This window comes from Lampetra planeri, chromosome 12 (genome assembly GCF_965212315.1).
Source record: "Lampetra planeri chromosome 12, kcLamPlan1.2.h2, whole genome shotgun sequence".
NCBI lineage: Eukaryota > Metazoa > Chordata > Hyperoartia > Petromyzontiformes > Petromyzontidae > Lampetra > Lampetra planeri.
The window spans coordinates 11,005,129-11,020,090 of record NC_136118.1 but is presented as its reverse complement, the minus strand read 5'-3'; the positions used below and the strand labels follow the sequence as shown (position 1 = coordinate 11,020,090).

At 47.2% G+C, this 14,962-nt stretch overlaps 1 protein-coding gene across 2 annotated transcripts in view; it reads right to left on the bottom strand.

The window, feature by feature from the left end:
• The window catches only part of LOC144721688 (serine protease HTRA1B-like), a 49,860-nt gene that overhangs the window by 21,757 nt on the left and 13,141 nt on the right, over nucleotides 1-14,962 (bottom strand). Inside the window, exon 6 of one of the 2 annotated variants that reach the window (XM_078599531.1) lies at nucleotides 14,772-14,877. In XM_078599531.1, the coding sequence (XP_078455657.1) occupies nucleotides 14,772-14,877 (106 nt within the window). Of the gene's footprint in view, nucleotides 1-7,284; nucleotides 7,877-14,771; nucleotides 14,878-14,962 lie in introns of those variants that run through there. The other variant, XM_078599532.1, reaches the window with a different exon arrangement.

Here is a 14,962-nt window from a genome sequence, read left to right as displayed (position 1 = left end):
CCCATCCGTTTATCTGTTGGCGCGTGGTCAAATGTAGATATATTTCGCACTTTTGTCTTTATGTTGATTTCATTTCACTTACATCGCAGCTCGGAATTCGATTTTCGTCTGCGTTGCTCAATCTATAACCACCTGTGGCCGCAACAAATCATTACCGCATCATGAGCACATTTCCCAGCCGTCCGTGCTGTGCATTCCCTGCCCATATTGAAGCCGATGCTTCGCCTTTGTTTGCCAAACAATGCCAGGCCGTCTCTATCTCTCCGTGAATAAATACACCCCACTGATCTGCACGGCAGTCGCATTTAGACGTTAAGTAATTCCACATTGCATTGTATGCTAAAGCCCTGGGCTTAAACTATGAGCAGCAACAATCCACCATAGAGACAGCCAATACACTCCGCTGAATTCCCACCCCCTCCCCGAACTCCCATCAACTAGTTCCAGTCCCATTATGTGAAACAGTAATCTTTAATTTTCCTTGAGATGATGTCCCTTTTATTTTAATCGCTCCCACGGACGCATGCAAGCCCCGTAGAGTAGTAGTAGTAGGTCCTGGCATCACACCAGTTCAAATAAAACAACCCTCTTTGTTGCTCTGCTGGTATTATGTCAGTTGCGTGTAATTATCCGTAATTTTACTGATGTATTGTGGTAACCTTACACTGCTCCTTCAGACTGGGACTGGACCGAGTTTCCTGATTGACAAATAATTAATTAATCAACCCCCCTTCATTGTGGAATTTCTGCAACAACGGAATGACCAAACCATTTTCACGAACCATTCTGTCCCGCTGAAATCGGGGCAGTCGTGTCGACAAGCCACCGGAACAAAGCAGACAACAGGAGGGCACTAAAATGTAGCTAATCTCGGCACAGAATTGCTGACATTATTCTTGATGTGATTCATTGACACCGGTCGTGGCCCATTATAGCGTCCACTAAGTATACAGCCCCGTTAAAATACCTATTTAGTGCTGATGCCCTCAATCATGATTTCACCACTTCTCATCTTTAATTACCCATTTGTATCTTAGTCCGTGCACGAACTCACTAAAATTTCACAATTCGCACGACTCCATACTCAGTTTCAAGTAACAGTTTTACATCCCCGGCATAGAGTAATCATGTAGAGTCCTTTTTGGCCATTACGACCACATCAGCCGAGGTTGGCCACAGAGTGCTTGGCCGGAGTGTCGGGGGACACCAGAAGGGATTCAGATTTCACTCTCCACTGATCTTAGCTGCAGCCGCCACTGCTGCAGAATTAAACATACTCTCAAATCCCTTTACTTAGTGCCGTTAACAAGAAATATATATTTTTTAAAACCATTACAAATCCATGCGTCTGCCTATGCTTTGCTCCCAGCTCGCATTAAACAAAATGCGCTCTTCAATAATTTACAACCAACTCCTCTTCATATGACTATGACGGAGCCATCAGCTGATCCTTAAAATAACGCCCGTGTCCGATTGCCCGGTCGTATCTCTCGGCAGTTTAACTTGCTCACGGGACACCCAACCCACAAGCTCAACCGTGTGGCCGCGACTGCGCGCGCACACGACTCACGCCGCCGTGACCATGACCTGCTCAGCCAGTTTGCTTATTCAAACGAAATCTTGGCTTGAGACTTTCCACCCTCCACCCCCTCACCCCCTCACCCCCTCACCCCCCCCCCCCAACATGGATCTCGGCCTCGGCAGGCACCTTGCATTCCTCTGCCTGGTGTTATCACTCCGGGACCTTTTGTGTAGTAACTGTATAAAGGAAACACAATTACGTTGGCATCTTCGTGTTGCAGAAACTAGGCACCAACAAGGGATATACATTCCATTCAATGGATTTCCCTTTGAAGCGTAATTATATATATGTGCTTGTGTATATTTAGCAGTAACAATTGGTCTCAAAGTCAATGACCTGTACTGTGTATACATTCCTAAAGAGATTTGAGGTCACGCTTGAACTTGGATTGAATACGTGAAAATGTACATAGGGTACTGAGTATGTTAAAATAATTTGAAGAGTACGTTTCTAAATGTGGAGGGAAAAACGGGAAGACCCGGAGAATAATCCACACAACCATCAGGGTCGGGATCGAACCCACGACCTCCTGTATACTAGAAGGGGCAGTTAACATCTCACCACCGTGGTGCCCCTATGATAGAGCCATCAGCTGGGTCCCACGGTTTCCTTCCAAGTGAAACAAAAAATAATCAGTAATTGAGAAGAAATAAAACAGCATCTCAAGACTAAAAATAATCATTTGCGTCGTTGCTGAGAATATAAATAACGAAATAAATAAACAATGTCTCCACATATCTTTGCCTCCACAGAAAAAAATGCAATTTTTTTTTACAAAGCCGTCAGCCACATGGTCTTCTGAGAGCATACAATTTCACCAGCATTGTTTCAAGACAAGCACAACTCTGGGCCGGTTTTGACAAACACTATCTCATCAGCAGAGTTTGGATTGCTTGAATCAAGTCTCAAGAGTCAGGTGGCTTTTCAGGGTAAACTTTTGTCCATATATAAACACAGAGTAAATCATTAAAAGCACAGATCGGACTTCATGGCAATGTTTAAATCTGTGTCACCTTGTTGATGTCTTAATACTTTGCAGTCTGCTGTCTACTACTTTATATTTACTTTATTGCTGTAATTTATTTTATTTTATTTTTTTACTTTTGTCATATTGGCGACCCATGCCACTCTCGCAAATGAGACTACCCTGGTCTCTTGAGCTCTGACCTGGCTAAACAAAACAAACTTGAAGCCTAACACAAATAGTACTGTATTCGTGATTTGAGGGCAACATAGACATGCAAAGCCTAAGCATGTGCAAGGCAATACTGTATACCGAGTATCCGTAACGTAACGACAATGGCATCACACAGAGGGGCTTGGAACTACGTGGTGGCAGAGCGGTGTGGACCAGGTTGTCGCTACTCTGCGCAGGAAACAAAAATATTTAAAACCATCTGGTGGGAAAGTGCTGCCCCCCCCGACTCTGTGCTTCACAGGTCACTTGAAGAGATCCCAGAGGTAGTTATGTTATATCTGGTTCCGTGGGTCTTACTCTTACACCAAGTGTTGCACTCGTACCGACTGCTATGCGAGAGTTTTCCGAATGGGTTATAGTGGGGGGTGAACACACAACAACGATAGGACAGTGGGGATGATATTCTGGAGGAAAATAAGATAAACTTCGCATCTGATATCATTGGCACACGTCTGTAGCCAATTTGGTTTCATGTTTAAAAACGGATTGGCGAACGCAATATATGCGCTGGAAACTCTGAAAATGTGTGGCTCTCCGGCTCTCATATCTGGCTCGCAAATCTGGCTGGGAAATTAATGGAATTCTTGCGCGTGTGTGGGTTGGCAGCAAATGTTCACCCTGTCACCGGAGTGACTGTGTTTAATGGTACTACATACGTTCACACGCGCACTTCTCAAAACTTCTGCAGAGCCATCATCCTTCTATAGAAGAAGCACGCTACGTATCTAAGTCCTTCATATACCCATGTTGGTGAATAAATGAACGGCTTTAGGTAGAGTCTGATGACGGACATCTGAAATACTGCCAGTTAATGATTGAAGCGGGCGGTGGTCTACTATGTGGTCCATGATTTCTGCCATTCTTTAAACAAAAATCGATTTTGCTACATTGCCCTCTGCTGCCCACCACTCCGCCCTGCGACGGCCGATTGCAATCTGTCTCATGCACAGTATTCCCTCATTTTCACGAACTTGCTATCCGCGATTTTGGCTATCTGCGAATCGCATATGGAACTCTACACGACTGCAACGAAAGAGAGAAAGTTATGAGACGCAATTATGAGAATGTGATGCGAGAAAGTGACAAGATAAAGTGATGAGATGAAGTGATGAGACAGAAAGTGATGAGATAAAGAGATGACAGAGATAGAGAGAGAGAACTTCTCGAAGCTTTAGAAGCATCTGAGGACGTTGTGCGTACGATGTCCGTCGGCCAATATCGTTATCCGCGAAATGTGCCATTCGCGAGCATCTACGGAACGTATCCCTCGCGAATAACGAGGGAATACGGTATGGCTGTTGCCAATTCAAGCGCTATTCAAGCCCCAAAACCGGCTTAGCATGCGAGATGTTGCGAGACCGGGCACTTTTCGGGTGATGTGGTTATATGGCGCGGGTGCCGTGGCATTGGTGCGTTAGTATAATAAAAACACATTTTTTTAAAAATATAGATGATTGAAACCACTAATTCTCTCCTGAAGCCCTCTCATGGCGAGCAGACCTCGACATTGGCATTCAACTCCTGAACATATTGCCGCCATACACAAGAGTAGAATAAAATCTCAGCACAGTGGCGCGTGTGCATTACGGGTAAAGGAGGTGTAATTAGATTTTTTTGGGGGCTCGAAGCCGTTCGTTATTTCACAAGCCACTGCTGGATGAAGACATGTCAGTCGTGGGAGGTTGCTTCGACCATACTTCACCACGCTGGTCAGTGTAGGTTGGCGAAGGGAAGGGGAGGGGGGGAGACCCAGGACCGGTTGACACATTACATTGATGTTAGCCGTGGCCGCTGAATCCGAACGCAGGTCGTCGGGTTCATAGCAGAGTGCACTAACCATTGAGGCTACTGCTTGCTGCCCCTCACACGATTGGTCAAGATGGGATTATATTGCTCAGCTGGGGGGGGGGGGGGTTCCGTTAGCTATTAACTTTAGTGTGTCTCGTGTGGCATTAGACAGAGACAAAGGTTGCCTGCTTAAGACTCGCAGGCTTGCAGGGAGCAAATACTGTTGTTTTTGTAATCGCACGCTGCGTGACACGTAAACATCCAGGGGAGGCGTGGGATATCATCACACTTAATTTCCCTCAATCTGTCTCCGAATATCATTTGATCTCCCAGTGTCCGTGACTAAGCGATGCCCGTGCACTTATCCGGGAAAACTCCTCCACGAGTCTCGACACCGCTTCTCAGGAGGGCCGATGCCGCAATTGGGACGCTTCACCAAATCAATGTTTTTGGTGCGTTATAAAAGCGTAAGGGAGGCTTTCATTCAGTGGTAGATTGACACATAGGCTGCAACTTAAGAAAAATTGTCACCCCCCCCCCCCCGGAGAGACTTTTAGCGATCGAATCGCAGATGTTGCAAGCCGCGCTCGCCCTGTTTGTGCCCCGTGACTCACTCTTCACGGCGGTGTCACGAATGTGTCGCCTTGTCGAGATATTGCCACAGGAGCGAGACGAAACGATCGCCAGTTCATCCACCACGGGAGCTGTGTTCTCCGGCAATTAACGTTTAGACGTGGGTGGAGTAGTACAGTCCAACAACAATGGATGTTGCTGCTACTCTGCCCCTGGGCTGCCCACGACGTGTGCGGTAGCGGTTTACGGCAACTTGTTACTACGTTGCCTGGTGGTCGCCCATCCGTGTACGGCTGGCTGTGTCGTGCATCGATTACAGCCGGTTCCGATGTTTCTGCACGTGGAATTTCAATAATTGTATTACTATTAATGCACTTTGTTCACCCAGGTAATCGTCTGTGAGTCCCAGAAATCTTTTTAGGAGGGTCCTCGGTCAATTCCAAATTGAGCCCTTTTTTGTTGTTGCAGGTGATGGTGTTTTTGCGTGTGGGGTAGAAACTGAGGTACGTGAAGGTAACACTGTGCACAGATAGATTCAAACAACAATCCATTCATGGCCACGAGACCGCAACGCATATTCTATCCCCCACTTTGCAGGACGGAGTTACGGTTTTGTCCTGTTGACAAAACGAGATGCACGCGGACCGCCGCCAGCGAGGGATGAAAGATTGCAAACTCGTCTGCGTTACGGCGACACCTGGAGCTGTTGAACGAATCACTCGATCTCCTTCGCCTGATCCCGTTCGATTGCAGAGTTAAGTCGATTTTGATCCTGTTTAGTAATTTTTGGTGTGAGATTGCCTGGGAAAAAAAAAACTGCTGTTGTGTGCGCTGGGGCTTCGTGGTGACTGTAAGATGACATAACAGCAATGAATGCTTGCATCCATCTGTGCGTATCCGCGGTGGGTTTTTAATCCCGAATGAAGTCTAAGACTAATTCATAAAATTTGGCCAAACATCCCAGTTACATATGCCTCTTGAAAATATAAACCACACGTATTTTGAGACTCGGTGTGGCTTTTCGTGGGTAAACAATGGAAAGCCGGGGTATGATTGCAGTTGCTGTTGACCAACGCGCCAAATATTAACTTTTACAACACGCGCTCTGGAATTGCGGAAAAAAGTGACACGGGTACCCACTCTGCACATACACGAGCTTGTTTATATCCCACGGTATTTGTTCTACCGTAGGCTCACGATGACACAACCGTTTAAGGGTTGTTGTTGTTCTTGAAAAAAAGAAGAGCTCATTATTATTTACATGTAGATTGTGATGGTTCCGCTGTACTTGTTACAATACGTATGGTAGTCAAGAATTGATGTGAATAAACAAATAACGCATCACCATGCATTCATACTAATTATAGTTATTGCAACACAGCACCATCATGGATACTTATACTTGAAATATTAGTGCATGTCTGTACTGTATGTTGAACTTCCTTCGCAACTACATCATCATTTCACCGGATCGCTATCTCACCGGACCATCATCACCACCACAATCTCAACGTATCTTCATCTCACCGCATCACCACACATCTCCATCATCTCACCGCATGAACCATCGCAATTATATTTCGAATTAAAGCTTTCGTGACTGCAGGGATTCATCTTCTTGGTTCTTTCGGTAAAGTCACGTAGAAGGGAAATAATAAAATAATAAAAATAAAACATCATTAAATAATTCTCACGACATTTCGGCTACAACGCAAGCAACCGTCCTCAGGTGAGGACATAAAACATAATAAAATAATTCTCACGACGTTTCGGCTACAACGCAAGCAGCCTTCCTCAGGTGAGCAGCCGTCCTCAGGTGAGGACGACGTTTCGGCTACAATGCAAGCAGCCGTCCTCAGGTGAGGACGGCTGCTTGCGTTGTAGCCGAAACGTCGTGAGAATCATTTTATTATGTTTTATTTTTATTATTTTATTATTTCCCTTCCATCGCAATTATCTCCACCCTCACCTGAGGACGGCTGCTTGCGTTGTAGCCGAAACGTCGTGAGAATTATTTTATTATGTTTTATTTTTATTATTTCCCTTCCATCGCAATTATCTCCACCCAGTCAAACCACATCATTGCCCACGACAACAACAACGAACGCCAATCAACGCCACTGCCCACCACGCCACGCCATACCGTTGGGACAGGGCCCCGCGTGGAGCGCCTTGGCACCGTGAGCGCGCAGCGCGCACACGCTGGGGAACGAGCGCCCCTCGCTGCTGCACACGGGCCCCGGGTGCTTGCACTCGCACACGCCCTTGGCACGCCGCTTGCCGCCGCCGTGCTGATGCTGATGCTGCTGAGCCCCGGCTACCCCCACCACGGGCCGGCAAACGAGTCCCGCCCGGCACACGCGGGTAGCCGGGCCGGGCCCCCCGGGAGTCATCACGGAGACGCACGGCTCGCCCTCCCCGGCGCGCTCCGCGCTCCCGCCCCGCTCTCCGGCCAAGGCCAGCAGCAGAAAAGCGACGGGCAGCAGCGCCTTGTGGAGCCCTGGCGAGCCCATGGCAGCGCTGTGAATGCGTCCTTGTATGAAGTCTACTGCTGCTGCTGCCTCCCTGTGCCCCCTCCGTCTGCTCTGGGATGGACCTGCGAGGTGCGTGCGGGAGTGCGCGCGCCCCAGGACTCAAATGCGCTTTCACGCACTGGCGACGCCGCTATTTAGCCGAATGGGAAGTCACTGGGCGAAGTCCGCACGGCGCTGTGAGCGTCAGCGTTGAGTGACACGCGCTGTTAACTACACACCCCACCCCCAGCAGCCCGCCCCGAAACTCCTCCTGCACAGCAGCAGCAGCACCACCACCAGCACCAACTTCCAACCACCGCCACCGAGCGTTCTTACCCCCCCCACCACCACCAACCCCACCCGATCAACCCAAGCCAGTCCCAAGACTCCCGTCCCATGCAGTGCCCCCGCACCCCTCCCCTTATCCCACAGCTCGCCAGCACCACCACGGCAGAGGAGTGTTGTGTCTGGACGCGTGCCCATCTGCCTCTGTGCAGCCCTCTTGGCACGGTGCGCCGTTGTCCCCTCCCTGCCTCCATCCCTCCCTCCCTGCCTCCATCCTTCCCTCCCTGCCTCGCTCTCTGCTGGCACGGATCAGCCCGCAAAGTGCCACGAGAGCCATGGGGCGCGATTCAACGGGGCAGGTGAAGCAGCTCCAATCGGACAAATTGCCTCGTCTTACTTGGAAAAAACACCTCCCTAAATACACCCCCCAGCCTGCAGGCTGGGAGAGAAGAAAGAGGGAGGCCTGCCTACATTGTTCTATTCTCAATACACTTCTTGTAATGTTTGATTACCGGTAATTTCCCTTTACGACGAATTGTGCTAAAGAACATGTTTGTGTAAGAAGTCTGCTAGATTTAGGGAATTTTGCTTTCTGGGAATGCGTGAATGAACTCGCCACATTCCGAACGTGTGTGATTGAATAATGCCCTGAAATACACCGAGCACCTCCGTGTAATGGCATAATTATTGTGGTCTTTTCCCTTTATGTCATTTCCTCCATCTACATGCCCCGATTTAATAAACTATCAAACACTGACGTTACACCAACAAAGAGTGAATTACATGGGAAGTCTGACAGCTTGTCTGCTGTCAAGTTAAGTAAAATAATATTTACACAATGTGCACGGATATCGTGCTTCGACTGCAGTGATCTGTATATAAGGTTTTGTAAGCCCATTCCATGCTAAGAACTGGGGGTGCCGTGGTGGTGAGATATTCATTCCCATGCCTGAGGTCGTGAGTTCGATCCCGACCCTGACGCCTGTATATTTGGAGTTTGCATGTTCTTTCCGTGGTCGTGTGCATTTTCCTCCGGGTTTTCTCTCCACATTTAGAAACACGTGTTTTTAAGTATTTGGCTTCTATACATTTCCACGTGATAAGCCACTTCGTTTAGCTTGTGTCCAGGTCGCTTCTGAAAAATAAGCTATATGTCTCAGTGGGCCTTACCTGGTAAAAAAAAAATCAAAAATGTTTATAGTAAATTTTAGCTTATTTTTGTGTTAGGGATCACGTGGTTCATTTTTATGGGTTGCCATTTGTGAATTGTCGTTCCACCGTAGCTGCAAGTAGGAAGTGACGGGATACGTCGCGAGAAGGGATGATGGTAGGTGGTCGAGACTAAAGAAGTCGTCTCAGTTGAAGGATGGAACACTCCACAGAGGGGCTCGATATATATTTGCTTTGCAAGACCGTGAGCAAATTGTGGTGGCTTGGTGAAGTTTTCATCTAGCAGTGACTAGATCATGGGTGATAACGATTCAGGGTCAAAGTATTACAGAGCTCAGCTGTGTACTAAACGTGTACAAATACTAAATCAATGTGTACATTGGTGTTTAATCTCCAGGTTCTGGGCCCGAGATGATCACTTCACGAGTTAGCATCTTAACTAATTTGCATTAACGTCGAACATTTGTATTCGCATGCGTGAATTATTGTTTGATGCTGAAGAAGCCACACGGGCTTTTCCGTAATTGAAAGTACACATGCCGTGACTTCTTTTAAGTGTGACCTCTGTCACCTGAACAGTCGTTTCGTGGCACGTGCCAGGTCATATATCAAATAGAAAATAGTTGGGAGACATCAACTGCTGGGCGGGGGGGGGGAAAGCCTTCCTGATTCCCCTTAAGATCTAATCTTGATATTTACCGAGTTGAAATGAACAAATGCTCTTTCACATGGAGTGCTCGTGGCTGAATTAAATGCTTAGTGCAACGTCGTTCATGCCGAGGTAAACAATTGCCCACGTGTGGTCATACTGTGATAGAAACCCACCCTGCATCGTTCCACATATACCAGTCTCATCAAGCTGGTGAATGCAATTAAGCCGAGGCTTTCAACAGACGCAACAATATTTCATAGTTATTACACTATAGCAATGGCATGCGAAGAGTGGGTCACGTGTGCCGACGTGACGGTCCAAATTGGAAAGAAATCTAATACTGCCAAATTACTTTGAGTGAAACCGCGTAGCGACGTGGCCCCCATATTATTGGCAGACCATCCTCGTCTGTGAAACACAGCACCCTCTTCAGAGCCTTGTGCTACGAGAATGGGACAAAATAACAAATCTGCTGATTGAATGATTGACGTCAGTGCAGAGACGATGTCGGTGGTGCGTCTGTCTCCGCTTACATCTTTCTATGCAAGACGACAACCGCCGTCACGTGTTTATTCTCTCTCTCTCTCTGGATCTGAGCAACGCAGTCAGACAACGCAATGGATTTAACACCTAGTCGTAGTAGTGGGGCTTTCGCGACCAATGTTATGCATAATAGATGTGTTTGGGTTATATCGCGTGACTATAAATGTGTCGTTAAACGCGCCACCACCCGACGCAGCCAATGAGTAAGCTCTGCCACGTACACAAAACGTGCCGATTCGTTACTACTACAGCAGTGTAAACCCACGACATTTACAATTAAATGCTGTGGTAAATCTCGTGGGTTTACTCTCCAATACATTGGTGTGCTGTATTAGTAACGAATTGGCACGTTCTGTTTACGTGACAAACCTTACTAATTGTCTGCGTCGAGTGGTGGCGGGTTTAACGACACATTTATATATTTACGCGATCTAACCGAAAAAAAACCCCCTCTATTGAAACAATGAATGTCGTCAAATGGCTACCGTTCGTATGGGGTAAAAAAGACCTCTCCCTCGTTGCAGCAAAAAAAAACGACTTATCCTCACACTGAGCCGTACGAACACCCTCTTGATTAATTTTGACAGTGCCACGCTTTTGGGCCAAGACCAACATAAGATGTCATCGCAACATTTTCCGACTACTCCAAGGGGTAGAGTTTCAGTTATATATATTTATTTTACTTTATGCCGAAGCTTCTTTAATGAAATCCATTTTAAACATTTAAATAAATATCGTAAAAAAAGGTCTCGTTTCCCACCACCGCTCCCCTTCCCTCATTTTCACACGCAGAATGACACACCGTCTCGCTCGCCTTCCTGCCCTTTCTAATGCCACTGGGAGTATTTGCGGCGATGAGCGTTGATAGTCGTCTCGTTGATCCGCATGCAGCACAGGAACTAGGACTGCTCGAGTCCAGGGCAATGAATGCTCACGCGTCATCGCTGCGCCATGTGAGACAGCGGGAACATTGTTTGAATCGTCGTGTTGCAACACAAATCATTCATTCATAATACAGAGTGGCCCACATGTTAAATGTCAAGTGCAATAGCCGGCCATCCGTTTGGCCCTGTTATTTCACAGGCGGTATCCGGGTCAGCGCAGCCCCTTGGTTCATCCGGAGATGAGTAAACAGCAGCGGACGCAAATCAGTTCCACTTTATCAAGAGGAGGATTGCGAGAGTTCGGCGTGGGAGGGCTCACACCGGTATCGTATCAATGGATTATATTCAACAGGGGATGGGGGTGGATCGCAAGAGGTATTTTTTTAATTAAAGTATTTGCGGGAAGGAAGGGACCGCAGTGGTCAAATCTAGGAATTCTTAAACAACAGAAAGTGTCTTCTTGGTTCTTTCGATAAAGTCAAGCAGCCGTCCTCAGGTGAAGACGGCTGCTTGCGTTGTGGCCGAAACGTCGTGAGAATTATTTTATTATGTTTTATTATTGTATTACTTCCCTTCTACGTGACTTTACCGAAAGAACCAAGAAGATGAATCCCTGCAGTCACGAAAGCTTTAAATCGAAACAGAAAGTGTCTCCACTAGTCACTATATTTGCAGGGCTTGCTCAGCAAGGGCGACCGTTCCATCGGAGAGGGTAGGCAGCGTGCACCAGTGGATTACTCGGGGATTCTTCAACGGGGACACACGAGGAGGCTCTCCCCATTCGCGGGGAGTGGAATATCTCAAGAATTCGAACCACGACGCCCCACAGTGCCAGCCTCTGTTGTTGACATATTTAAACAACCGCCTGGGGGGGGGGGTTAATTAAGTGGGGGGGGGGGGGGAATAAATGTTGCTTCCTCTCCCCGACCCCCCTCTTTCCCATGACCAGGCCGATGACGCCGCTTGTGATGGTTAAACATTACTGCTCGTGAAGGCAAGCGGGCACTGCCAGTACCTTGTGGTCCGCACTCTTGAAACCTCGTGACCTGAGTTCGAAGTTTGGTCAAACCACCCCACGTGACCGACACAATTTGAGAAGGCATTAATCCAGCAGTGCCGTTGACCAAAGGGCTGAAATTCATTTCTTTTAAACCACTGGCCCTGGAAACTGTGGAATGCTTGCTCAAACGTGTACCACATGCCACCTACTGGATAAATAGCATATACGTTACAATTTCTCATTGGTCATAACGGAGTCGTACAGCACTGTTACACTTTAGGTATTCAATCTGGATCTATTTTTAAGCGGCTATTTTTTTAACATACAAAGTCGTGTCGAATGAGCGAGTCATCGCAGCCCACGAGACAAATCCACAAAAGCACTTTGCAACAACATCCCAACTCGCCTGCGGGGTTTGCCCGCCGTCTGTCCGTTACTCAATATGAATTCCGCAAACACGTGTGTGACATTTACCAAACGGGGGAATCGAAGCCGAGCAATGAAGGTCACGATGCTTAACGTTACATCGGAACGTTGGCAAACAGCTCCTGATGCCATGTGGGTGAGGTTAATTGCAACAGCCGAACCTCCTTGTTTTTGCAAGCCGATGCGACGCAGTCAATGCACATGCCTCCACGCGAAAACTATAGCTAAACATTTTCTCATGATCCATGGAGATGTTGGCGAATGCATCCTCCAATAACACGTACGTCACAGGCATGTTGCACACACACGCCGACGCGCGGGCATGCAGCCGCACAAAAATAAACGTTTTTTAAGAGCCCCAAGTGTTCACATTTCCAACCGTATCCTGTTTACTGTTTTATACGCAGGGCACAATCACCAGTTTGGTCAATTTGAAGGTCATACGTTATTCTAAATGCAAAGCTCCCTTATTTTCGCCAAGTCGTTTCGTAAGCCAGCGGCTATAACTGTCCGCACCGTAGTAGATTCGGAGTGCCTAAAAATATGCTGGTCCAGTCCAAAAATAATCCTCACCAGACACCCATGTATCCATGGTCAGCATAAGACAGCACTGGGAATGTAATACGTTTAATGAGTTACAGCGGTTTCCTCTCAAATATGAACCTCTGAAGCAGCGCATGTTGACCTCCCGTCCACTTGCGGCGCTAATGGGCGTTGATTTATGAGGTCCCCCCTCGACTGTGTATTATTTTACCCATATTCTTTTGTAGTTCAACCTTGGCCTGTTTATTAGTTACAACCAATCGGTGTCCTTCGTTGGGGGCTCAGCCACGTTCACTTGAACTCATGAATAGTTGTTTTTTCTTCGTAGAAATAATATTGGCATTTTAGCGTGTTTACAAAGAGAAGCAGCGAGGCGTAAAACAGATAAGGAGGAAAATGTTTTCCCAGTATCTAATCTGGTCACCGCACGAACGTGATAATTCATGTTTTTCACAATATTGTCTGTGACCTTTGTGCAGATCCTCCTTAATTTGTAACTTTTTTTTCTTTTTACTCGGAATTGGCGCACGGTGGTCCCACGTGGCATGACCGGTTATGATGCACGTGGTGAGGGCACTCATAGCAATACAAAACTTGCCGCTTTCCATTTTGGAGCTGTTGTCGTTTCACAGCCAACACTGGTGCCATGTGATGGTGATTTACACGCTGTTTTATGGTCCGATTCATAATTATAGCTCTCCAGTATGGGTTAGAATCTATCACGTGCAGCTTGTGTACAAAAATGCTGTTCTAAATATGAATTTATTGACAACAATACAAAGGGTCTTCATATTATTTTTCAAAGAACCGGAAAGCCAGGAAATGTTTAAGGCAACACGTGGCATGATTAATGCCACTTCAAATGAGTTCGGTAAATATATTTTTACGAAACAACATTCAGCAACACAGCCAAGCTTGCCAATTGCACAATAACCAAATGTGTCTCACCAGCTTCCATCCAAAGCATTTGGCCCATCCCCAAAAAGTTTGGGAAAAGGAGAACGGTCAGCCAGCCAACCAATGTGAAGGGGGGGGATGGACATCAAGGCTCCAGGTTAGTACCCATGTCTATTTAAGACCAGAAGCAGGTGACTCTCTTCACAATTATAGCAAAAATTGCCCGATGACGCTGGATGTAATTACCAGCCAAACGTCGTACTCAAATTAAACATGTTGTGGATTTACTCTCCAATACGCCGTGTGGGCTGAAGTTGTACTAATCGACACGTTTTGTTTACGACACAAACTTCACTGGTTGGCTGTGTCGGGTGGCGGCTGGTTAACGACGCATTCATACTGACGTGATCTAACCCAAACCCCCCCCCCCCTTGATTATGAATAACAGTCTTCTTGGTTCTTTCGGTAAAGTCACGTAGAAGGGAAATAATAAAATGATAAAAATAAAACATAATAAAATACAATTCTCACGACGCTTCGGCCACAACGCAAGCAGCCGTCCTCAGGTGAAGAACAGGTCTGTCGGAAAGACAGCGTCTGAATGACTTTACCGAAAGAACCAAGAAGATGAATCCCTGCAGTCACGAAAGCTTTAAATCGAAATATGAATAACAGTGTTCGCGAAAGCCTACAGTGTCAAACTGCCCATGTCCGTACCTGTGTCTGGTCGCTGGAGGAGGAGCTCTCGGATGCGGTCGCTTGGAATGGCGAAGGAGATCCCTGCCGTCACCTTGAGGGTGTTGATGCCAACCACCTCGCCGTCCTGCGGGTCAACCGCACGCCGCTCCGTTAGGTGGCGACGACACGGACGAGCGGCCGCGCGTTTTGCCACTCGTTGCAGCGGTTTT